Source organism: Hermetia illucens, chromosome 6, assembly GCF_905115235.1.
Source record: "Hermetia illucens chromosome 6, iHerIll2.2.curated.20191125, whole genome shotgun sequence".
In the NCBI taxonomy this organism is placed as follows: domain Eukaryota; kingdom Metazoa; phylum Arthropoda; class Insecta; order Diptera; family Stratiomyidae; genus Hermetia; species Hermetia illucens.
This window is the reverse complement of record NC_051854.1, coordinates 95245542-95269365: the sequence shown is the minus strand read 5'-3', so window position 1 is coordinate 95269365 and position 23824 is coordinate 95245542. Positions and strand designations below refer to the sequence as shown.

Here is a 23824-nt window from a genome sequence, read left to right as displayed (position 1 = left end):
TGATGCACTGTGTGATATTCCTCTTTTTATGTATGGGACAGATGCCTGGTTGCCAATCCTCAGACACTGATTCACTGTCCCACACCTTGAGCATCAGTTGATGAACCGCTTGGTGCAATTGGTCGCCTCTATATTTAACCAATTTGGTTGCAATTCCATCGGCTCCTAGCGACTTATGATTTTTAAGCAGGTGAATTGCACGGATCATTTCTACTATGCTGGGTGGTGGCAGCATTTGTCCGTCGTCTTCAGTTGGCAGGACCTCCAACTAGCCTATGTTCTGCTTGTTGAGCAGCTCATCAAAATACTCAAACCATCACTCCAATATGTATATTCTGTTGGAAATCAGATTTCCCTCTTTGTCTCAGCAAGAGGAGCATTGTGGTGTATGAGAATTCATCCAGCTGACTTGTTGGTAAAACTTCCGCGCTTGATGGGATTGCTCCCTGTACTTTTCGAGATCACAGACCTGTTTGTTCTCCCAGGCTTCCTTTTTCCGTCTGCGAAGTCGTTTCGCCGTTTCGACGGAGTCCGTGATAAGTCTTTGTGCTGCTTACATTCGAGCCCGGAGCACTATGCCAACGAGATAGTGATCCGAGTCGATATTGGCCCTCCTATATGTTCTGAATATTTTCACGAACAGCCGACGACTCCCCGAACATTCCCCTATCGACCTGAGGCAGAAACCAATAATTTAGATATACTTTGGATTTCGGTACATCGCGGCAGGACATTTTCAATGTGAAATTCAAATCGTTTTTTTCCGGGAGCCTTCAGGATTCTCGCCAATGCAAATCCAATGAAAATAGAGAATTTTGATTTCTTCACAAATTCTTCCCCAGATAATTCGACAGGCTCAGTTCCTGGACGTTCCTAACCTGACCTTTGCCCCTACCCTTAAAATTAGCGAATCTATCAGATTAAAAATGACATTTTTTATACACTTAACTACCTTTAATCATTTTAGTTCAAACTGGAAATATATTGATCCAATCTTTCCAAAAATGGCGCACAAATGTAAACCTGTGCAATAAAAAAACTACTCCCAAAGAGAGCTTGGTTTATTTCAACTGCGCTGCATCGTCGCAACCTTCTTTTCTCAAGCCGGCCTCAACCTAACAGCGGTACAAATTCAAGTATCTGCATTTTTTCTCTAGCCAGAAACAATCGTTATGGATGAATTTCGTAATATGTGACATGATTAAACCTATATGCAAACAACAACAAAAAAGTTAATGATCAGTTTCGAAATATTAGAAATTGTCTATATTAACCTTGAAATATTTAAATAAATTTTAGGGTTTTATAGATAACATTGCTTTTTTAAATTATTATTTTATTATGAGTGAAATAAGTGAGTCGGGATGGCAAATAGGGAACTGAAAGGAGGATAATGGAGAAGTTGAACGGAGTTAAGTAGGCGAAAAGGAAATATGCTACATACAAGGTTAAGTATGTAAGATCGTCGGAGCCTAACAGCTTGCACTTAGCGCTAGTATTAGGTAAAATTCGACATCTGCCGAGATTATTACAGCTCGAAATGAAAACGTTTTTTTAACCCCGAAATATGAGAGGCTCTAAGGGACACAAGTTTTAATATAAAGTCGAATAAACCACAGAAATTAGATTCCGATGAATAATAAGAAAAGAAAGAATTAAAGCTATTGTTGTACAAGAAGCTAGATTTTTTGTTGATTTTACTGTCTCAAATGGAAACATACCCAGATTATGTAAACTGTTTTATTACTATCTTTTATTGCTAAAACATGAAATCTATCATAGTCATGCATTATGCAATAATATTCTTTATTTTTAGCCAAGTGTTTCTAATCTTTTTTGTCAGAGAATTTGGTTTACTTGGCTTACGCAATTCATGATAATTTTTGGTATAGTCTTATCACAATCAAGCAACTTGCATTGTGGGGGATCAAGCTTATTGTGATGATTTAGCAATTCTAAGCAGTTGTCTCATCTTTGTATTCTGTAAGAGATACATATATGGCGAAAATAGCTTCAAAGGAGGCTTCTCTTCCAGATTTTTAATCTAATCTTGAAATTGCGACTCTTCCCAGTCTCGTCACCATTTATTTTTGTAAGAATTCGATTGAGTACTTCTTTTGTAAGATTGGCCATTGCTTCGCTATACTAGATAATGCTATCCATGTTTTCCATTTTAGTGGACATTTCGTAAAATTCAAACATAAAATATCGAATTAAATATATTATTTAATTAATTTCATTCTTCAAATTGGGAACTTATCTGATGTAAAGCATATGCACATCACTAAAGGGGGGGGGGGTCGAAAAGGAGGGTTTCCGGGACCGAAATCTTCTTAGGAGCCTGAAATAGACAAACTTCAACATTATTTGACTAATTATGCAGCGGACATGAAGCTCATATACATTGGTCGTTTAAGAAGTCCATGCAAAAATAAAAACTACTTAATTGTTCTTGGTAAACCTTTTTAAGGATTTATGTAAAACAAAACCTTATTAAAACCGGTTTACTGTCTGTCTGTCTGTCCGTCCGTCATACGCATTTTTCTCGGAAACTGTAGCAGCGATTGATACCAAATTTGGTGGGAAGGTGAGAACTGTGAACGCTCACGCATACAGTGAGTTACATCCTTTTACGTCGAATTTAAAGAGAGGCCCCCATACATGCAAAAGGAGGGTGTAAATTTAATAACTGCTGAAGCGTGAGCTGCTGCATTGTCGTGATGGGCGTTTTTCTTGCAGCTCGGTTTTCAAACGGTTCAATAACGATGAATAATATGTATCTGTAATAGTTGTAGCCTTTTCCAGATAAGAGAAGCAGAGGTGAGGCAGCGTCTTATCAGTTGCCTCTGCCCTGGACGAAACGGTTAGTCCCTACTTTTCCAGATAGTCCATGAGGATTATTCCCAAAATACAGTCCCCATAATCTTTCCGCCTGAAGGAACTGCCTTTGGGGCAGATTCCCCCTTGATAACCTATTGTGAAGATTGTTCCTTGGTCTTAGGAGGGAACTGATGGACCCAGATTTCATCCACAGTGACAAAACGACCCTTAAAATCTTTTGGAACACTTAACATAATTTCGTGTTTGGTCAAGCGGCATCTTGCGGGTAGCTTTTTCATGCATTCCCAAATGTGTATGCAAAATATCATGTGCTCGTGTATTCGAGAGGCCCACAGCACTAGCAATCTTACGCACCTTTACTCTTACGTCGTAGTGATGGATCATGGGTTTTATCAATAATTTCTAGAGTAGTAACCTGAACAGGGGATCCAGAACGTTCTCTTGAGGCGTTTTGTCTTTCATAAGGTAATGTTTTATCACCACATGGAATTCTTTTTCGTCCATTTTTGGAAAATCATTCAACTTTCTCGATTCAAACCAATAACAAGCACAAAGAAAGAACCTAGAATGGTCTGAAGAGACGTCTGGCGCGATCTTCTGAACGCAACCCTACAGAAAACGTCTAAAAAAAACTGGTGGCCGATCTGGACCTGCCTCAATAGGAGACTCCATACATTCCCCATTCCGGGAAGCTTTTCTTCCATAGATAAAGCATCCATAGACTTTCCGGGCTGGATGTACCTCACAGATTAGGGAACTCACCTCACAGTCTATTGAGCCAGATTTTATCCACGACCATATAAGCGGAAGCATTCATCCACCTGCAGGGGGCTAAACAATTTTCGAATTTGCTGAGAACTTAAGATTCGGAAGAATTCATAAGGACAAGATCATTGTCTTGTACACTAAAAGACTTTGTAAGCTAAAATAGGCACTACTAGCGACGGAGACGGTGTTATGTTTTAATTCCTAAAATAGCCTCTATTGGCTACCAGGAACTGTGCGCGAATTTCGTCACCATAGCTGCTATCACTTGTCATTTTCAACCCTATACTCGCTGAAGCGATCCGAACTGCCGGGGACTCATCCAGAAGGCAGTTCAGGTTCAAAGCAAGGAGATCCACGGTGGACGCTATTATGGAGGTCGTGGATACCGAGGCATACAGCCGCCGATCTCGACAGATAGTGCTCCTCATAACGCTTGATGTCAGAAATGCCAGATGAACAGAACTTATTCCACGTGCCAAGCTATTATCTCTTGCGGATATTGAGGGATTATCTGATATACTGTTCCCTGCTCTATGAGCAGAGGGCCAGAGTAGGATAGATATCACGTTTAGAGTAGCACAGTATTCCATTTTAGGGCCGGACCTCTGAGCGCTTCCTACGATAGTCTGCTAAGATTCGACATGCTAGAAAAGTAGTGCCTGGCCGGTTATGCAGACGACGTTGCGGCACTTGTTGCCGGACGCACAGTTGAACAAAGACTTGGCACATTGATGCGACGGGTAAGCGGATGGATGACTGCTCATGATTTCAGCCTTGCGCTGGATAAAACCGAAGTAGTCATCTTGACCAGAAAGAAAATCCGCCGCCCCCTATCGATCGGCATGTTGACTTTAGAGCGAAAACCACCTGTTAAATACCTTGATTTAATGCGCGACTCGAAGATGAGCTTGTTCGAGCAAATCAAAGCCGCAGGGGACAAGGCTGCAGCTGGAGTCTCGGCCTTGAGTCGACTAATGGCGAATGTTGGAGGCCCTATATCTACTAGGAGACGTCTTCTTATGGGAGCAATGCAGTCCGTTCCGTTCTATGGCGTGAAGTATGAGCAGATTACAATTGACAAGGAAGTGCATTGTAAGCGCCTTGCTCAGACTGCAGAGACAGGGAGCTTTGCGATCAGCGTGTGCTTATCACACTGCCTCAGAATCGGCCGTGATGGTGATCGCAGGAGTGAGCCGCGTTGCCCTCCTTACTAAGGAGCGTAAAGCTATCTACAGTCGCAAGGGCGAAAACTTAAGAGAGGTGGTTGCTCGTGAAGAACGTCAACGCACCCTTATCGAGTGGTAACTCTCTTGACAAAATGAGCCAATAGGCAGGTAGACTGACAATTTAGGTTAGACCCGTGCGATTGATTCATTTCTTACCTAACTTCTAAGTGGACATGGAGATTTTTAGTATTACCTGCCCAAGATTGAGAAGGCGTGTGTTGATTGTGTGTTCTGCAATGGTGTGGCGAACGACGCTGAACACACCTTTTTCTCTTGTGAACGGTGGGTCAGCTTTTGTCAGCAGGTTATGCAGACACAGTTCTCTCCAGAAACATTGCCCGAGAGATGCTGACGAGCACTGGCAGATGGAGTCGAGTTGCGCATTATGTGCGGGCTCTTTTTATTGCAAAGAAGATTGAGCTCGACCGGCTGAAGGCCCGGATGGCAAGGAATTCCCTGAACTAACAATTTCTTTCTTCTGCTACTCTAGCGTTGGTGAAAGGAATTCCCTGACTTGAAGGCTTCCAAAGCCGGAAGAGCAGGAGAGCTAGCCCGAAGTGATGTGTCAAACAATTCTAGGCTAGTTCCTTGATGACAGGGAGGTGTTTAGTTGGTAATCCGGCGAAGTTCTGTTGCGAGAGACCAACACTCTATGAGTAAACGCATTCATCGATCTTGCTCCCCCTCCACAAAAATAGATACCATTAGGTCCTAGCGCTTCCTTATTTTTCATAGAAAGGGTTGTCTCTTCGAACTATTTCATAGTGTAAAGTAAAAACCTCGACGCCCTGATTTTTCCGGTAATTAGTTTATTACCGAGTCCCCTCGTTGACTAGTTCCTGCCAGTAGGGAGCTGCGGAGTCTCCTTTTAGATCATCAGTACCATGCCATTGTGGTGCATACCTCCTACCTTTGTTTAAACATTGTGCCAAAGGACAAAGCTTATGTCACTCCTTCCACAGGTCGGCAGTTACCGACATCCACAATACGAGGAAGGCTCGCTACAGCTGGATGCGCCCCGAAACATTGAAACCACGCAGACTATGGTTAGCAAGTTCATAACTGAATTTAACACAATGTAATACCAGCTGCAGCGTCACCACACTTCGAGGTGAGCTATATCTCGACTTTGGCTGTTCCAAGAGCTTCAACAAATCTCCCGGTGCTCCCCTTCGCAACATTCCTCGCACAAGAAAACGCCGTGATGGTACAGGCCATTTCAAACGTCGTGTATTAATGGCCTTTAATCGGGAAGCCTTTCAGAACTTGTTACCCATTCGCCGACTGCACGACTGATTCCGACGTAGAAGTTCTATTCTGAATGCTTCCTTTGCAGCCTAAGCTATTATCAGACACTGCCCTACATTGAAGTCACCTCCAGCCCAAATCCCCCTCCTTGCCGAAAACGGAATTGTTTAAACTTCTGGATCAGGTTCATCATCAGTTTTTCAAATGGCGCAATGAAAGATTCCTGAAAACGGTAGGAACTAAAAGGAGGACTCGGATCACATGACATTATTGACCAAAAGTTAAAATAATTGACTGCGATTCCGGGAGCGAGGGTTTCCCACGCGCTAATGGTTTGCTTGGCTCGACTAAGCAGAATTAAATGTTTGTCTGTTTTCGTTGCCGAATCCGTCCAGTCCGAGGCTCATTAGGTGGCTCCGTAACTTTGGTTTGTGCCGTTTTTAAGCGCGGGAGGGGGTAGGTAGGTATCAGTGGCCGCTCCGAGGAGCCCAATTAGCGCTTTGGTGCGCCGTTTTGATGCCACAAACTCCTAAGACCGTGACTGTTGTTATGGGAGCAGGGAAGCAGAGTCCAGCCGGCTCGGATCTTCAGAGCCAGCCCGTAGCATTCACGAAGGAAAGCAGCTCTCCCACCCTGCAGCTAGAAATCTCTCTGAGGTCCCCAAAAAATGGTTTACCCAGTGTCCACAGCCTGACTCTAGCCAGAGCTGGGCAATCGCAGAGAAAGTACATGAGGGTTTCCCTTCCTTCTCCGCAGCTTCGGCAATGCGAGTTGTAGGGTATGCCGAGCCTGGCGGCACGGTCCCCTATGGGCCAGTGCCCCGTGCAGACCGACTGTATTCGCCGAGGGACTGCCAAGAGCAGAGCCTTGCCTGGCCAATCCGTCAGCCCGCTCATTCCCCTCTATGTTCTTCAAGGACGCGGTGCGACTTTCCCTTAACAGAATGTTCCTATGCCCGGGAACCCAGAGGAGAGTGACCTTGAGCATGCCACCCAGATGGTTGAGCGCGTCTCTGCACCCCAGCCACCCACCAGCCGGGAAGATGTCGTCGTTGAGTACAAGGCCTTTATGGCCACTTGGCTGTCGGTCAGAATGGCTATGTTACGCTTGGGGCTCGAATCATGCTCCAGCCATCGACAGACTTCCAATATCGCCAGCACTTCTGCCTGGAATACACCAGCGAAACCTGGGAGACCATACGACTTGGATACTCCGTGTGTATTCGAGAAAACCCCTGCGCCGACTCCATGGGCCATCTTTGATCCGTCCGTAAAGAATACCGTGTCATAGTCTTGCAACACGCCGTCGGTCTTCCACTTTGCCCTGGTTGGAAGGTCCACAGCAAAGTTTCTCGTGAAGTTCAGCTTGCGTGTGACATAGTCCGTGGAGGATGCCCAGATTTCCCGAGGCATTTCATCTAGGATGTTGCTGTGGCCGTAGGACTTCGCTGCCCAGCATCCGGACTCACGTAGTCTGACGGCACTGCACGCTGCAACATATTTGATGTGGAGGTCTAGGGGGAGGAGATGCAGGAGTACATTGAGAGCATCTGCCGGGCAGTACTGCAGAGCCCCAGTAGCACCCGCACACGCGGTTCTTTGAATCCTATTAAGCTTCGTTCTATTGTATTTCTTCTTCAAAGCCTGCCACCATACAATAGAGCCGTACGTCAGGATCGGACGCACTACAGCGGTGTACATCCAGAGAACCATCCTCGGCTGGAGACCCCATTTCTTTGCAAATGTTCTCTTACAGGCATAGAAGGCTATACAGGCCTTCTTAACTCTCAGTTCTATGTTCATCATCATCAACGGCGCAACAACCGGTATCTGGTCTAGGCCTGCCTTAATAAGGAACTCCAGACATCCCGGTTTTGCGCCGAGGTCCACCAATTCGATATCCCTAAAAGCAAGTGGTTGCCTCCCAGATCGGACTGGATTATCCTGGTACTCAGCATGGATATAATCCAATGCGTGAGATACCCCTCCAATCCTATACCGGTCAAGGCTTCCTTGATGGCGTTGGTACTGACGTTGTTGAAAGCTTCCTCTATATCCAAGAAGGCAGCAAGGGTATACTGCTTGTACTGCAGCGACCGCTCTACCGTGCCAATTACCTCGTGGAGGGCGCTTTCTGTGGATTTTCCTTTGAGGTAAGCATGCTGGGACTTAGAGAAAGGCGTTCTCTCCATAATCGTCCTTAAGTGAATGTCCAGGACGCGTTCTAGGGTCTTCAGCACGAAAGAGGTCAGGCTGATTGGTCGAAAGTCCTTCGCGGACTCATGACCGCGCCTGCCCGCTTTCGATATGAAAACCACTCGTACGCGCCTCCAGGACTGCGGTACGGTGGGGAGAAGCTGTTTATAGCCCAGCCGATCCTATCCTCGGTAATCATCGATTTGATAGTCTCGCACAGCTGGGATTGCCGCAAACCCTCCAAGCACGGTTCTGACTCACAGTCCTCCTCGCAGGAGGGAAAGTGCGTTTGAACTAGCAGCTCCAAGGTTTCGCTAGAAGATTCCGTCCAGGAGCCTTCCGACTTTTTGAGGAAGGATGGGCTCTTATGTTCCTTGGACAGAATCTTACTGAGCCTCGCGGATTCACTAGTGCTTTCGATATTCTGACAATAGTCCAGCCAAGACCGCCTCTTGGCGGTCCTGATGGCCGACTTGTACTTCTTCAGGCAGTCCTTGTATGGCTGCCAGTATTTTTGCCTATAGCAGATGTTGAAGATTTCTCTGGTCAGCTTCCTGAGACTAGAGAGATCTTCGTTCCACCACGGTGACAGGGTCTTTTTGCTGTACTTAGCAGGTCACGAGACTTTAAAAGCGGTATCAAATGCCTTCTCCAGAGCCCCGACCTTTGACTCTAGTTCGTCTGTCGTGCCAATCCTACCGATTTGCGCACCGGAGAGTTTGTTCTTAATTACCTGACCAAACTTTCTCCAGTCGATCCTCCAGGGGTCTCTAAAGGGCTTTGAGACCTCTGCGGCGAGATCTAGACTGAAGAGTATCCAACTGTGATCAGAGAAGGATCTCTGGTCAGACACTCTCCAGTCCTCCACCCTAAGGATCCCGTTGTTGGTTATTAGGGTGATATCAAGGACCTCCTCCCAACCGTCACAGTTCTCCGAGCAGGGGAAATGGAAGGTTGGTGTACTGCCCCTGTTACACACCGATAGATTTCAAGTAATAATAAAATCAAAGAATGACTCACCTCTTTCGTTGATTTCGGAGCTGCCCAAAGCGTATGGTCTCTTGGGAATCTCGTCGTAAGGGATGATCTTGAGCTTAACGCCCTCCCAGACGTCGCTGATCTTAGCGACACACGAACCAAGAAAGTCCTTAGAGTACTGGTACATGCAAGCTATTACGTGGAATCCACGGACCACCTGAGATGAATCAAAGTGGAGGGTGAATCCCGGATGTTTGCCTCCGGTCTCCAGGAGATGCTCATAGTCTATGCCCGACAGCCTAGCCTCAACACTGGTCCAACCTCCAGCGTTAGTTTGCCGCTAGCAGAATTGCCATCCGCCAGCGCCACACGTAAGTGACTCCTGGCCACGTCGCTGAAGGGCTTCGCAGTACGTGGCCCGGCGGCTGACGGTTGCTGTACAGTTTCCTTCGGATGTTGTTTAGCATCTACGCTCTTGCCCACTCTGCTCCGCTTCTTATCTTGTTCGACCTCGTCTTGAGATCGATTGCGTTTTCGAGCGATGGGCTTCGCCTTCTGCTAGTCAGCCCGGCGTTTCCTGTTGTATTCATTAACAATCGCCTGGTATTTAGCGAGGTCTTTTTCATACCGTTCGTCGACTGTACCGGCCTCCTTATTCTTAGCAATCTTGCTAAGAATATGCATGGCCTTCTGGTACTGGCTCTTGAGCAAGACACCCGTGGACCTTCGCTTCTTAGCCGGTTTTCGGCGACCGACATTCTTGTCGGTTTTCGCTTTCGAGGGATCCCCCGACGCTGTGGGCTTCGGGTCAGGAGTACTATGTCTGGTACTCGCTACACCCAGCTTGACGGCAGTGAGTTCCAGGCTGGAAGCTACTAGTCCGTCTGACGCCTCGCTCCGGGAGGTCCCTGCGGTTGGTTTCAGCACAACGGTGCTATGGCTGGCACCGAGTGTATTGTCTCCTGGCTGGAGGCCAGCAGCTCGTCCTCCGATGATGCGCCTGGCATCATCGCCTCCTCTTCTATCATCGTTTTTGTTTTTTTGATAATTGAGTCCATGTCTTGGTCCCACGAGTATTCCGGGAAGAATCAGGTCTTATGCTCCATCATAGATACCAATCCACGTTTAACCCTGGAACCCATACTACCTTTTGTCCGAAAGTTGGAGCTACCTTGGGAGAAATTTGACAACCTTGTACCCAACACTCTTGATTGATCATTTCTCTATTTTAATTGTTACTAGGCATTTTAATTCTGTTAGTTTATTAGTAGCACTCGAAAAAAACATGACTCTAAACAATTTGTTTTATTATGTGTTGACTTTCATCAATAGTACATATTGTTACATTGAGGATTATCCTAGAGAACAGTGAATATCTAATAATATTTGCTGCGCGGCGCGTAGGGCCGTGTAGTTTCGTTAACTGGGGGAGATGGGACTAGCTTAATTACTACGATCTTCGTACCATATACAAAACAAAGGAGTGGCCACATAAAGTACTAGCATTATTTGACCAAATAAATTCTTTCAGTGAAAATAACGAACATCAAAACAGGACTACAACACAATATTCAATAATTAAGGACGTACATATCAAATGGCAGCATTAGTTCATCAAAAAACGCAAAGTAGAGTGAGTCTCCAAAATGTCGTTAGCGTTGAATGAAAGAAAAAAAAACAACTTTACAAATCGGTAAATATTTAGTTTCATTTTGGTTTAATATCGTTTCAGGCGAATAGCTAGTCATCCGATTATCTTACAGATAAAACGTTTCTTTTACATTGCAGCACCTTACATTTAATTTCTATAGATAAAATAAAACGACGCTATCAAAAGTTAAGTGGAGCTCGATAGCGAGGATATCTCCTGCTGCTACCGTCAGCTTAAGAGCGCAACACGCTTATCTTCAAGTTCGATTCGTTCGATGATAAACTATCAAGAGTAGGACTAACGCACGCTATTCATCATTGAGAGTTATGAGAATTTGAGTTTCGTGAATTTTGCTTGAGAGGAAAAATAATACATTTAATTTTTTCAACTTCATTAATTTATTTTCTCGAAGGTGAAATGATTTTTCCAACTTTTGAAGACTTAGAGCCCAAGAAGGATAATCCTTGGATCTTCCACAGCGGCTTTAACTTTACGCAAGAACATAACGGCCTCGCGTCCATCAATAAGGCGATGATCGTAAGTAAGAGCTATGTACATCATCGGACGAATTACAACCTGGAAATATGAAAATGTTACGTTTTCTAACCGATTCCGAGTTTTTTTGTGAAAGTTCTCGATCGGATCTTATCGTGAAAACAACTTACTTGTCCTTTAACAGCAACGGGCCGCTCGAAGATGCCGTGCATGCCGAGAATAGCAGATTGTGGTGGATTGATGATTGGAGTGCCCATCAAAGATCCGAATACTCCGCCATTGCTAATAGTAAAAGTACCACCGTCCATGTCTTCGACAGCTAATGCACCTTTCCTTGCCTTATCGCCGAGGGCAGCCAATGCAATTTCGATATCAGCGTAATTCATGCTCTCGACATTTCGGATTACGGGCACCACCAAGCCTTTTGGCGTGGCAACTGCAACTGATATGTCGACATAATCCCGATAAACTATTTCCTATTGAAAAAATTGGAAGAGTTTCTCGATGAGTGGATGAAATAAAAATAAGAGATCTATTTCGACAAAGCTCAGAAGCCTTCTCCTGATTATTCTACATTGATTCCATTGTCAAAACAACTCACATTATTATCTATAACAGCATTCACAACAGGTTGATCTTGCAAAGCGTATGCAGATGCTTTCGTAAACACTGACATGAAGCCAAACTTAATGCCATATTTCTTTTGGAATGCTTCCAGGTTACCCTTCCTGAAATCCATGATAGCACTGCAACAAACAACACAAATCACGTTCCATTATCCCATTCCGTTTTGCAATAAAGCTAAAGAGTTAACGATTTCTCACCTCATGTCAACTTCATTAAATGTAGTCAACATGGCATTCGTGTTTTGTGCATCCTTCAATCGGGAGGCGATCTTCTGCCGCATACGATTCATCTTAACGCGTTGTTCGGTTCGCGTACCAGTGATTTCGCGGGAATAGTCTACTGGGGGTACCTAAATTTTGAGAATTCAGATTTTGATGATTTCATTCCGCCCCAAACATGCAAAATTCTGATTCCTTACCTTAACTGAAGCTTCGATGCCTTGAGCATGTCGTATCGCTGCCACTGGAATTTGAGCTGAAGGCGCACTTGGTTTTGGTGGTGGCGGATGACCAGCTGGTGGTGGTGGTGGGGGACGGGCAGCTGGTGGTGGTGGCGGCGGTGGGGGTGCAGCCGCTGCAGGTTTCGGAGTTGGCGGTGGAGGAGGACCAGCGGCAGCAGGTTTTGGTGGTGGTGGTGCAGATGCGGCTGCTGGTTTCGCGGCAGCAGCTGGTGGTCCATCCGTTTTCTTAACTTTGAAAAGCTGTTGACCTGCTTTGACGGTATCACCGTCTTGAACGTAGATCTCCTCGATAATACCGTGACAGGGACATGGAACACTTACCGTTGTTTTATCTGTTTCGATTTCCATCACAACATCATCCATTTTAACTGCATCGCCGACTTTAACAGTGAATCTAAAGGAAATCAATTTTCATTATTATTATAATTCAATTTAAATGACTGCTATCAGGAGAAACTTGGTTCTAAGTATCTTCGACCAATAGATCTAGCGTAATTAACGATAGTAATGGGGATCATATATCAAGAAATCGATTACTAGAACGCAGGATTGGAAAAAAGAATTAGCGCGCAGAGACAGATTTTTCTAAGCCCCTTGGTCTTGGAAAAGACAAATTTTTTTACGTAATTTCCTTCGAAATTACTTCACTCACAATAGGACTTAAAGGTTTTTGGCCGAGTGTATGTGGCTTGATAAGACAACTATGACTGGTTGATTAAAATCGGATTTTTGCCTCTGAAGGGCAATCACCAATTATTTCGATCTAAAGATTCCATATTTCACTTTGAAAATTTAGGACGAAATTTTCCGCCTCGTTGATTGTATTATCATGAAGCCATGGGTTTTCTAAGGCTAACTAGTTCTTTCATGTTTGCAAACATTGATTATCGCCACGGGTATCAGAGAAGCTGCCCAATTTTTGATTCTAAAGCTTAAAGAAGTAAGTTGCTTCCCAAGTTGTCCAGTCCTTCACCAAGTGGGTGCGGACTAAGGACTCCCGGCATCCTGAACAAAAAATTCACTTGGACCTGGTTTAGACCTGAACTTATGACGGATTTCACTTGAATACAATTCGTACCCATTACGTGTTTGCGATTATATATAAATGAAGCGATTACCATCTGTCGTTTTCGGTCACGCTGCTCCCAGGGCAGAGGTGAGGCTGCGTCTGATGAGTTTCCTCTGCTTTGGACGTAACCGTCAGTCAACTTTTGTGCTTATTGTAATATTGATTTTCGACCCGTTAATAAACCTCTTTCGAAATTGAAACTTTTCTTTTTTTTAGTATTGAAAAATATAGAATAGTTAACTCGCGCCCATCTTCCTGGTTGCACTTTCTTCCGGAAAAAAAGGCTTTAGCGGGACAAGGATGGCCCTCTTGATCGTACCTCCGATATCGAGGCTAGAATGATGTGGGCCTTGCTTGAGGACCTCGAAGCGGGCTCCGGGAGGCGTCCGTCGTAATTAGGATGAGTGCAGGAGTCGAGTCATTTAGTTGGAATAAACAGTCGAAGAAAAAAGTCAAGGAGAAGACCAAACATACATCATACATACATACATACATATAGAGTTACAGTACCTTTGCCCCATTGAGATAACTCCATGTCCGAGATAAAAATTAACCCAAAAGCTAAAACCTTTGGTTGTCACAAAACAACTAATTGGTTTTCCGAATTTGAGTAGCGTTTTCGAGGGTGATATTGAAAGCCCCAGTAATGCACGGTTTCTCTAACGTGTGCAAGAATTTCAGTGTTATATGATGAACATTCTGAGGCTAAGCGAGCCTTACTCCTAGGAATTCTGGAGAGTACTCCTTTCCTCCTTGTGGCACTGTGCTATCGTACTCTGGAAAGCCAGACGGAAGCAAGCGTCAATTCAGTGTCACATAAAAGCAAGCGAAAACCAACTGGTTGCATCCCAGCATCGATGTACATTCTCGATACAAAGGAAGAGACATTCTATGAGGAATCAAAATTAGTGCAGGAAAAGCTTTCTAAAGGTAATATTTTCGTTAATGAACATCGGAAATGTCACGCGTCTTCGTATCTGAATTTCTATAGCTTTCACCACCATCCCATCAATGTCACAAGATCAATTGGGTTTCAGTTACATTGGCTGCGGCATTGTGAAGAAACTAATCACTCTTATCACGTTCTCCATCGAGATAAAATCTTCAAAAAGTTTTAAATTCAGAGCGGAGTCTTCCAGAGTTGTAGGGCAACGACATGATTTTTTCTTGTTATCGGTCATGCCCTTGAAGCCGTCTTTGTCTTAGGACACAAAGGATTTCAATGAATCATTATGTGGCGGCGCGTCGGAAGCACGAATCACGAGCGCATCGCCGATCGAACTCTCTCTCGATTTGCTGGTACCACCGTAAATACAGACCTCAAGCAACTAAATATACCGCAGGATTCAGATTCAACGCGACAAAAAACTAGGCTCGCTGAGTGCATCGGAACTTACGACTGGTTGCCACTAATTCCCCTCTAATCCGCACCTATGCCTATAGGCAGGTGGACGTGCGCCGAACTTTCTCGTGGCGATTCCTTCTGGCGGACATTAGCACCCCCCTTTTAGACGCAGACTTCCTATGTCTCTATGGGTTGCTGGTGGACATTAATAGACCCCGCAGCCCCTTTAAAGACGTCAGGGAAAATTTCCACCTGCGCAAACGAAACTTTGTCTATTATTTTAGAGGATGTTGTCGACCATCGCATTCGGGCACTCCTCAGAAAATACCGTAAAATCACTACTGCAAGTAGTTTCTCGAAGCCGGTAGCACGACATCAACACTACCGGCTCCCCAATCTTCTCAAAGGCGCGCCCTCTATCACCCCAGAAGCTAGCTGTTACAAGGGAAGAGTTCAATGATTTAATAAAACAATAGTTGTTGGTCATCTCCACTTCATTTTGCCAAAAGCGTGGTTTTTCCAATTGAAGGCTTGGTTTCTCCAATTCGAAGCGTAATGCGCACTGGTGGACGTCACTAAATTCAACCACGCGTTAGTCCCCCTGGACGAGGAACCCGCGGAAGAAAAGGTGTCGAGCCTTCTGCCCTCCGAACCACTCAAACCAAAACGGTTAGGGTGCCACCGTGTTGGCCGCGAAACCAGGAGACGTAGTTTCCCCAATTGGAGGCGCAATTCGCGCTGGCGTACGTCACAACGGACGCCACTAAATTCAACCACGCGTTAGTCGGCCTGGACGACGCACTCGTCGCCGAGAAAGTCATCCAAGCTGAATCATTTGCTGACAGATTTGATCCTTGGCGACCCCACACCCAGCCAGTTGCCTCGGGAAATGAAGAAGCTGTGCGGGGACAAGGTCAGTGTGGAACTCTTAAAGTCCTTCTGGCTTCAGTGATTGTCGGAGGGCACGCAGGCTATCCTAGTGTGAGCAGACGGCGATTCTCTTGAGGCATTGGTCGCGACTGCGAATAAGACAAAAGAGATGCATGCGCTCCCCGTGATCGAAAAGTGTCTCGCCAATCCGCCGACATGACGGAACTTCGGAGACAATTAGCCGCACTTACAAACAATGCGGCCACACTGACAGCAACAGTGGATGCTTTGCGATTATCTGATAGACAGCACGGAAGTCTCGATCCTCCCCGTCTTCAGACCCAACAAACTATTATATTTCCCCAACAGCTAAAGGTAGCGGCAGCAAACTCCACGCCCATCGCAACTTACGGCTACAGGGAATTAGACGTGAGTTTTGGCTTAGAACCTTTTCGTGGCGCTTCTTTTTGGTTGACATCAATGTCCCCATATTAGGCGCAGGCTTCCTGTGTCCTGTGACGGCTACTGGTAGGTATGCAGCATAGGTCCCTGATAGACTTCAAAACCTCTCTTCGGTCGTCAAGGAAAATTTCAAACCTGCTCTGACAAGCAACACTCTTTCTATCATGTTTGAGGATGTCGCCGATCCACGCATTCGCGCACTCCAAAAATATCGCAACATTACTACTGAATGTAGTATCTCTCAGTAAGTTAAGCATGATGTCCAGCATCATATCAACACTACCGGTTCCCCAATCTTCTCGAAGGTGCGTCCTCTACCACCCCAGAAGCTCGCCGTTGCGCGGAAACAGTTTGAACCACTAAAGACGGTCAACGACTTTAGAAGGTTTTTGAGCATGGTAAACTTATGCCGCTCACCATAAGCCATGACTTAACATCTTCCTATCTGGTTCTAAGACCTTTCCAAATGGTGAATCAAAGTTGGCAACCGTTGGGTTTCTTCTCAATCAGTTGAATCCCGCTCAACGGAATTACAGTGCCTATGATCATGAATTAACACATCGTTCAATAAGTCCCGGGACTAGCGTAGAAATGGCGCTAATAATGTCATTTATATACCAAGGTTCAGAAGTACCAGCCTTCAGATAAGATGTGTCAAAATTTGATGTAATTCGAAACATAACCAAGAAAGCTAGAGTGGTTAAACTGACGCTACCTTTGCAATCGTGAAAAAATGGACCAAAACAAGTTTCGTGTGTTGATAAAACATTGTTTTCTAATGGGGGAAAAACACTGTTCAAGCTCAGCAATGGCTTGAAAACCGTTATCCGGACTCTACTCCGTCGAAAACAACCATTTGTCGGTGGTTTTCGACGGGAAACGCGGTCGTGCTGATACAAATGATGCGGAACGTTCGGGTCGGCCAAATGAGGGAGTAACTCCCGAAAACACCAAGCAAGTATTGAAAATCGTGATGAGTGACCGCAAAATGAAAGTGAGCGAGATAGCTAAGATGGTGAACATATCAACTGGTAGTGCATTTATTATTTTGCACCAAAAATTGGCTATGAAAAAGGTTTTTTCCAAATGGCTGCCGCGTTTGCTCACAATGGAACAAAAGCAACAACGTATCAATGATTCGGAGAGCTGTTTGGCGCTGTTTACTCGCAATAAACAGGATTTTTTGCGTCGATATGTGACAGTGGACGAAACATGGATTCACCATTTCACTCCGGAGTCAAGTCGGCAGTCAGCTGAATGGCGTAGGACCGGTAAAAAGCCGCCCGAAGCGTCCAAAAACACAACAGTCGGCCGGCAAAGTGATGGCGTCCGTATTCTGGGATGCGAATGGTATAATTTTCATTGACTACCTCGAAAAAGGAAAAACCATCAATAGCGACTACTACATGGTGTTATTGGATCGTTTGAAGGCCGAAATAGCGAAAAAACGCCCACACATGGAGAAGAAGAAAGTCATCTTTCATCAAGACAACGCACCGTGCCACAAGTCAATCAAAACGATGACCAAATTCAACGAATTAGGCTTCCAACTGCTTCCTCATCCTCCGTACTCGCCGGATCTGGCCCCCAGCGACTGCTAGCTCTTTTCGGATCTCAAAAAGATGCTCCAGGGAAAAAGATTTGGCTCAAATAAGGAGGTGATCGCTGCTACTGAGGCTCATTTTCAGTCAAAAGACAAATCGTTCTACAAACATGGCATTGAAAAGTTAGAGAAGCGTTGGAATGATTGTATAACCCTTGAAGGAGATTATGTTGATGAATAATAAAGAATTTTGCCGATAAAATGTTGTTTTCATAGTTAGTCCCGGGACTTATTGAACGATGTGTTATTAGCCGCGTATCTGAGTATTAAGCACTTTCGATATTCCCTTGAAGGCAGGCCGTTCACCTTGTTCACGGACCATAAGCCTCTAACTTTTGCTTTGCGGCAAATGCCCGACAAAGCGTCCCCTCTCTAGCTTCGGTACTCAGCTTACATCAGCCAGTTGTAGTGACCGCGGCTGCGCGACGTGAGCGGAATCTCATTCGGCTCTTTCTTAATTAATATACTTAAACAATGCATTCAATAGTGTGCAATTGCCTTAATGTTCGCCGCAGATTGCACATAATTGAATGCATTCGAGCGAATTGATCTTGACAAGAGGCGAATGATTTGCCGCATGAGCATGTTACCGCAACATTGCCTAGCGAGTGAGAAAGGCTATGTAGCGGGAACTGAAGGGGGGCGTGAGGAAAAAAGAACGGAGAGTTTCGGTTTGGCGTTCGGAGAAGGTGGAAGTTTGGAGGAGCACCGGGGAAGAGCCGCGAAGTGAGACTAGGGAGAAGAAAAGAAGAAAAGCTGGAGCGGCTGGAAAAACGAAAAAAGGAGAAGGTGGAAGGTTGGAGGAGCACCGGGGAAGAGCCGCGAAGTGAGACTAGGGAGAAGAAAAGAAGAAACGTGAAGATTCTCGCATAATATGTCACTTGTGGCGGGATTGATCGTGAGTGTCAAACATTGTGGAGAAATCCCAGAAAGATCTTCGCTAATAGGAAAAGACCGATGTGTACAGCTAAGAAACGTGTGGATTCTAGCATAATATGAGTAATCGTTTACGTAAGAGTTTAAGCAATACGCCTGCTAGTAATGAATTAATTTTTGTTATAATCGTTTTCCTTATAAAATTGTTTTTAGAACTTTGTACACCAGCCGCAATCCGAGCTCGGAGTGACGTCCTGGGTGAGTTATTGTTTTTATTTTTCTTTTTCTTATTTTCTTATTTTTTTTATTTTTTTCTTGTTTTTCTTTTATTTATTTTCTTTTCCTTTGTTGAATTTTATCTTCATTTTCTTTATTTTAATTATTGTTATGAAATTGATTGGAACAATGAATATTAATGCCTAAATAGTCCAATAGTAGTTTGAGGACTTCCTCCCTTTCGAATCCTCCTTTCCCCCCGCTCCACGCGCGCGGTCGAGCGTTTTTTTTTTTCTTTCTTTTAATTTCCAATTTTAGTTCGCGTTCTGTTTGTCCTTCGATAGGCCGTCGCGAAATCCGTATTAAAGTCGAGTTTAGAATCCGGTGCGGACCCACGCATCGGAATAGACACGTTGGTTTTTAGTAATGAAGCGTGAGGGATCAAAGCGCTCAAAGGACCCCCCCCCCCCCACATTCCCGAGCCTGGCTAGCACAGAGACGTGCAAGAACGTGTCGACCGAGCACTTTAGCCAATTTAGCCAATTTGTTTAGATTTTTGGGATAGCTCTGCCCTCTAGGTCGTTATCGGCCATTCTGGATGATCGACTTGATCTCTTATTCCACTCATATCATCACATCAGACATTCAACATGTGTCATCCAGGTCCAAATACAAGTTCAAGGAGTTCCTTATCTTCGGCTCACATTCTTGTCTACTGTGTGGTTTCTGAAAAGGGACCTAGGCGTTTCGTAAGGAAGTGTTCCGTTCGGTACACAATCTTGCGCGCATTCTACGATTCGGACAACGAATCGGTTAGTCTCCAGCAAGTATTTCTAGTCGTGCATGAACAAGGACGTGAACTCTTGAGTCAGAGGATGCATCGCATCCCAAAGATGTAAAGTTACTAGACATGCTAGGAAGGAAGTACATCTCGACATTCTAGGCAGTTTGCAGGACTCGTACGGCTAGAAGTATTGCGTCACGATCATTTCATGTGTTGAGCCCCTCTGTCTAGAGTGGATTCCGCGCTTTGGTGTTCCCGCCGTCATCATCACAGACCAGGGAATGTAATTTGATTCTACTCTCTTCTCGGAGACAGCACTCCATGAACTTACGGCAAAAAATGAAAAGGCGATGTCCGAAAAAGAATACGCCTTAGGCGCATTCATGGACATCGAAGGTGCCTTCAATTATGCCTCATTCGCGGCAATTTGTGATGCGGCAAGACAGCATGGAATCGAACCGCTGCTAATCAGTTGGATCCTTCACATGCTAGAGTGGAGAAAAATCCACATATCGGTCGGCCAGAAGTCTATTGAAGCAGGATGTCTCAGGGGCTGCCCACAGGGAGGGGTTCTCTCTCCACTGTTACGGCTCTTGATGATGGATACCCTGCTGTGGCTCCTGGAGGACAAAAAAGTCTTCGCGCAAGCATTTGCGGACGACCTAGCCGTAATAATTACCGGCAAGTTTACGGACACAGTATGTGACCGCTTGAATGCAACTCTGCATGTAATCCACAGCTGGTGCCTCCGCAATGGACTCACGGTGAACGCTAGGAAGACTGGACTAGTTATGTTCACTAGGAACGTTAGGTGGGGTAGTTATACGCTACCCACCTTAGCAGGGGCGGAAATCTGGCACAAACAGTCAAGTACTTAGGAGTACATTTCGACTCCAAGTTAACGTGGAAGCATCATATCCAGGAACAATATCAGAAATCCTGCAGATTGCTCTGGTGCTGTAGGAATGCGATAGGTAAGACCTGGGGACTTTCACCTAAACGGATACACTGGATGTATACATCCATAATAAAACCCATTTTGATGTATGCATGCATCGTCTGGTGGCCAAGACTGAACTTTGCTAACAGCAGGAAGCTGCTAACGCAGATTCAGAGACTTGGTTGCCTAAGTATTACTAGAGCAATGAGTACTACGCCGACTGCGGCACTTGAAGCTATCCTAAATTTACCCCCCATTCACTTGGAGGTGAAACGGAAAGCGGCCAACGACGCATATAGGCTCGATACCATTGGGGCGTGGAAAGGTGGCCAATCCAACGGGCATGCGTCTATCTGGAAATTCCTTGAAAAACATCCGGTAGCCCTGATGCCGACCGATCATATGGTGTCCAGATTCGTCTTTGAAAAGACATACACTGTCATAATCACCGAAAGAAAAGAATGGTCGACAAGTGGCCACGAGTCTTTTCAGATTACAGACCTAATAATCTACACCGACGGGTCAGTCATGGAGGATGGATCAGGTGCAGGGGTGTTCTCGGAGAATCCGATTATAGAACTGGCCCGACCTCTCGAAAAAATGACGACCATATTCCAGGCGGAGATATATGCCATTTCATTGGCAGCAGAAGAATGTCTGCGACAGAAATGGAGGGGTCGCACCATTCGAATCTGTTCCGACAGTCGGGCGGCATTATCAGCGCTAAATGGCAACAACATATCAAGCAAGTTGGTGTGGAGTTGTCATCAGGTGCTGTTGAAACTTGGCCAACTGAACGAAACATTCCTGATGTAGGTGCCGGGGCACTCTAACATCGCCGGCAATGAGGAGGCTGACAGACTAGCTCGCCGAGGGTCTGAATCCACAATGGTGGGGCCAGAACCAGCTCTTGGAATCCGACCATCTACTGTCAAGTCTACCCTGAAGAGTGAAATTGCAAGGATTCACGCAACCGAGTGGAAAAATTTGGACTCTTGCCGGCAAGCGAAAATCCTTGTGAAGGAGCCTAGGGCCACTAGAGCGGCATCTTTGTTGTCTCTTAAGAAGTCGGACATGAAAACCCTAGTAGGGCTTTTGACGGGACACTGCCCCTTAAACTACCATATGGAAAAGATTGGGGTAGTGATTTCGGCTGTGTGCAGCCAATGGGAGGAGGAGGAGGAGACGGCTCTGCACTTTTTATGCAGCTGCCCGGCATCCTCAGATCTCAGACGAAGACACCTTGGCAAGGTTTTCTTCAATGAAGAATCTGCACACTCTCTGCCTCTGGAGAATGTTCTCAGACTCGCTAAAGCCTGCGAACACCGTAGGCGGGAAGCCATTGAATAGGCAACTACGGGGATAGTACAATGGGCCTAATAATGGCCTGAATGCTCGGGGCTGCGGCTCCCCCCAGTTAACTAACTAACTAAACTCTCGGAGCTCGGAAAAGTCCTGGTCGCCGATCTTGCCTCCGCGAAGAGTTTGTTGTCAGCCCTGCTGAGCTGGTGTACGGAGAGAACCTTCAACTCCCTGGCGACCTGGTCCTCGGTAAAAGAGACAACCTTGGAGAGACCGCATTGTTGCGCTTGCTACGAGGCCATGCCCAAATTAAAGCCACCTCCGCCATCTCGTCACACGCAGCCTGTGATCCTCACACCCCTGGGGTTTGACGTTTTGACGTCTGCCAGTCGGCCGCGAGTTTTCTAGCGGAAACCCTTAGGTTTCAGCTGGTGGTGGTGCGATACCGGGTGCAGTGGAGGGCGCAACTTGCCAGGAGCTCGATTTGAAGGAGCGGAACTGCTTCAAATGGAATAATCATTGTCGTGTGAAGTAGCCCTTGAAGGCTCAGTTGGTTTTTAAAAAAGTTTTGAAAAAATAGTTTAATTGGATGAGTGAGAAGTCAGAATTCAAGCAGTGTCTCAGGACCCACGACACGTGAGCGACTCAAATCTATAATTATGAAAACTATGATTGCAAAAATTGAATCAACAATTAATATGTAGAGAATTTACCAGATTTGCGACAATTTGAGTTGTTTGTTCTTAGGTGACGTCAAACAGACGTCACTTCATGAGCAATGTGGATATTATAGGGCTGATATTACTACGATTCTAGAGAAGAAACTGGCAAACTGCAGACACAAAATATTGGGCTCCAGGAGTTCACAATGTTCCATGAAAATTTCTTTTATAAAAAACGACACCTGCCGCGAAGATAATACCAAACCACTTACTTGACATCACCCTCTGAGACGGAATCCGCAAACGGAGGAACCTTCACAACTTCGAGTAAGGCACTGGAAGTGTGAAATTGTCGGTCGCCAGGCCATTGTCGGGCGAGGATCCTGCAAGAGTCGTGACATTAGCTTATGCAACCGCTCGCCGAAAGGAAGGAATACTTACTTTCGATTGGCAGCGAACTGACCAGGCACATTCTCCTGTCCAGCAGGCGATCCTGAAAGCATTCGAATCAAGGCCACTCGTTCGATTCGGCCGCATCCTTCCTTAACCTGAAACACAAAACACAAATTTATTTAATCCGCTCATTGCCATCGTGTCTTCCTTCTGGAAGGTGTGTCCAGTTTCATACACTCCCACCTTATTTTCGGCTTTTTATCGCTCGGATCAATGGGTTATCACAACATTATGTAACTTAATGATCTCCCGATTGGTCGGCATATTTTCCAATGGGTTTCACCTCGACTTACCTCAACTTCACGCAAAAGACGAACACCCAATTTCAGCACGTGCCGCGGTAATCGGCGCGATGCCATTGAAAATATTCCAGCCATTGATACAATTTAGGTGGAGCACACTAATCACACGAATTTCACTTTCTATCGCCGCCGGATTACAAGAATAGAAAGGTGCATGAAGGAATTGCACCGTCGTACATCACTTGGCAGTCAGCCTGGCAACGAAATGGCACGAGCAGCTGTCAGACGGGACACAGGGCAATCCGGAAAATCTTCGCTTAGTGGGAACTAGTACTGCACCGGGGGTTGTGGGATTTCTAAACATCGCATGCGACTTTGACCAAATACTCGGCGCCACACAAGCCACAGCAAATATTTTTTATATAGAAAATAATTTATCTAAATACACCCAAGAGTAAAATACAAACGAGGACATAAGGGAAACGGATAACAACAAAATCATTGACGTTAC

At 45.4% G+C, this 23824-nt stretch overlaps 1 protein-coding gene across 1 annotated transcript; it reads right to left on the bottom strand.

Annotated features, from left to right (window-relative positions):
• Positions 1–10546: 10546 nt before the first annotated feature.
• LOC119658767 (dihydrolipoyllysine-residue succinyltransferase component of 2-oxoglutarate dehydrogenase complex, mitochondrial) lies at positions 10547–23601 on the bottom strand. Its single transcript, XM_038066464.1, has 8 exons — positions 23365–23601; positions 23060–23166; positions 22891–23001; positions 12448–12883; positions 12227–12378; positions 12004–12148; positions 11573–11878; positions 10547–11483 (listed from the first exon to the last, which is right to left on the bottom strand). Exons 1-8 carry the CDS (start codon positions 23446–23448, stop codon positions 11349–11351), a joined length of 1476 nt encoding a protein of 491 aa, XP_037922392.1. The 5' UTR covers positions 23449–23601; the 3' UTR covers positions 10547–11348.
• Between the last annotated feature and the right edge of the window lie 223 nt (positions 23602–23824).

Bases quoted from the DNA above. Each gene is read 5' to 3' on its own strand.
- LOC119658767 (XM_038066464.1), bottom strand. From the start codon at position 23,448: ATGGCTGGAATATTTTCAATGGCATCGCGCCGATTACCGCGGCACGTG. The intron at 23,167-23,364 runs GTAAGTCGAGGT...TTTGTGTTTCAG, and splicing joins GTCTTTTGCGTGAAGTTGAG to GTTAAGGAAGGATGCGGCCG. The intron at 23,002-23,059 runs GTAAGTATTCCT...CGACTCTTGCAG, and splicing joins CAGTTCGCTGCCAATCGAAA to GATCCTCGCCCGACAATGGC.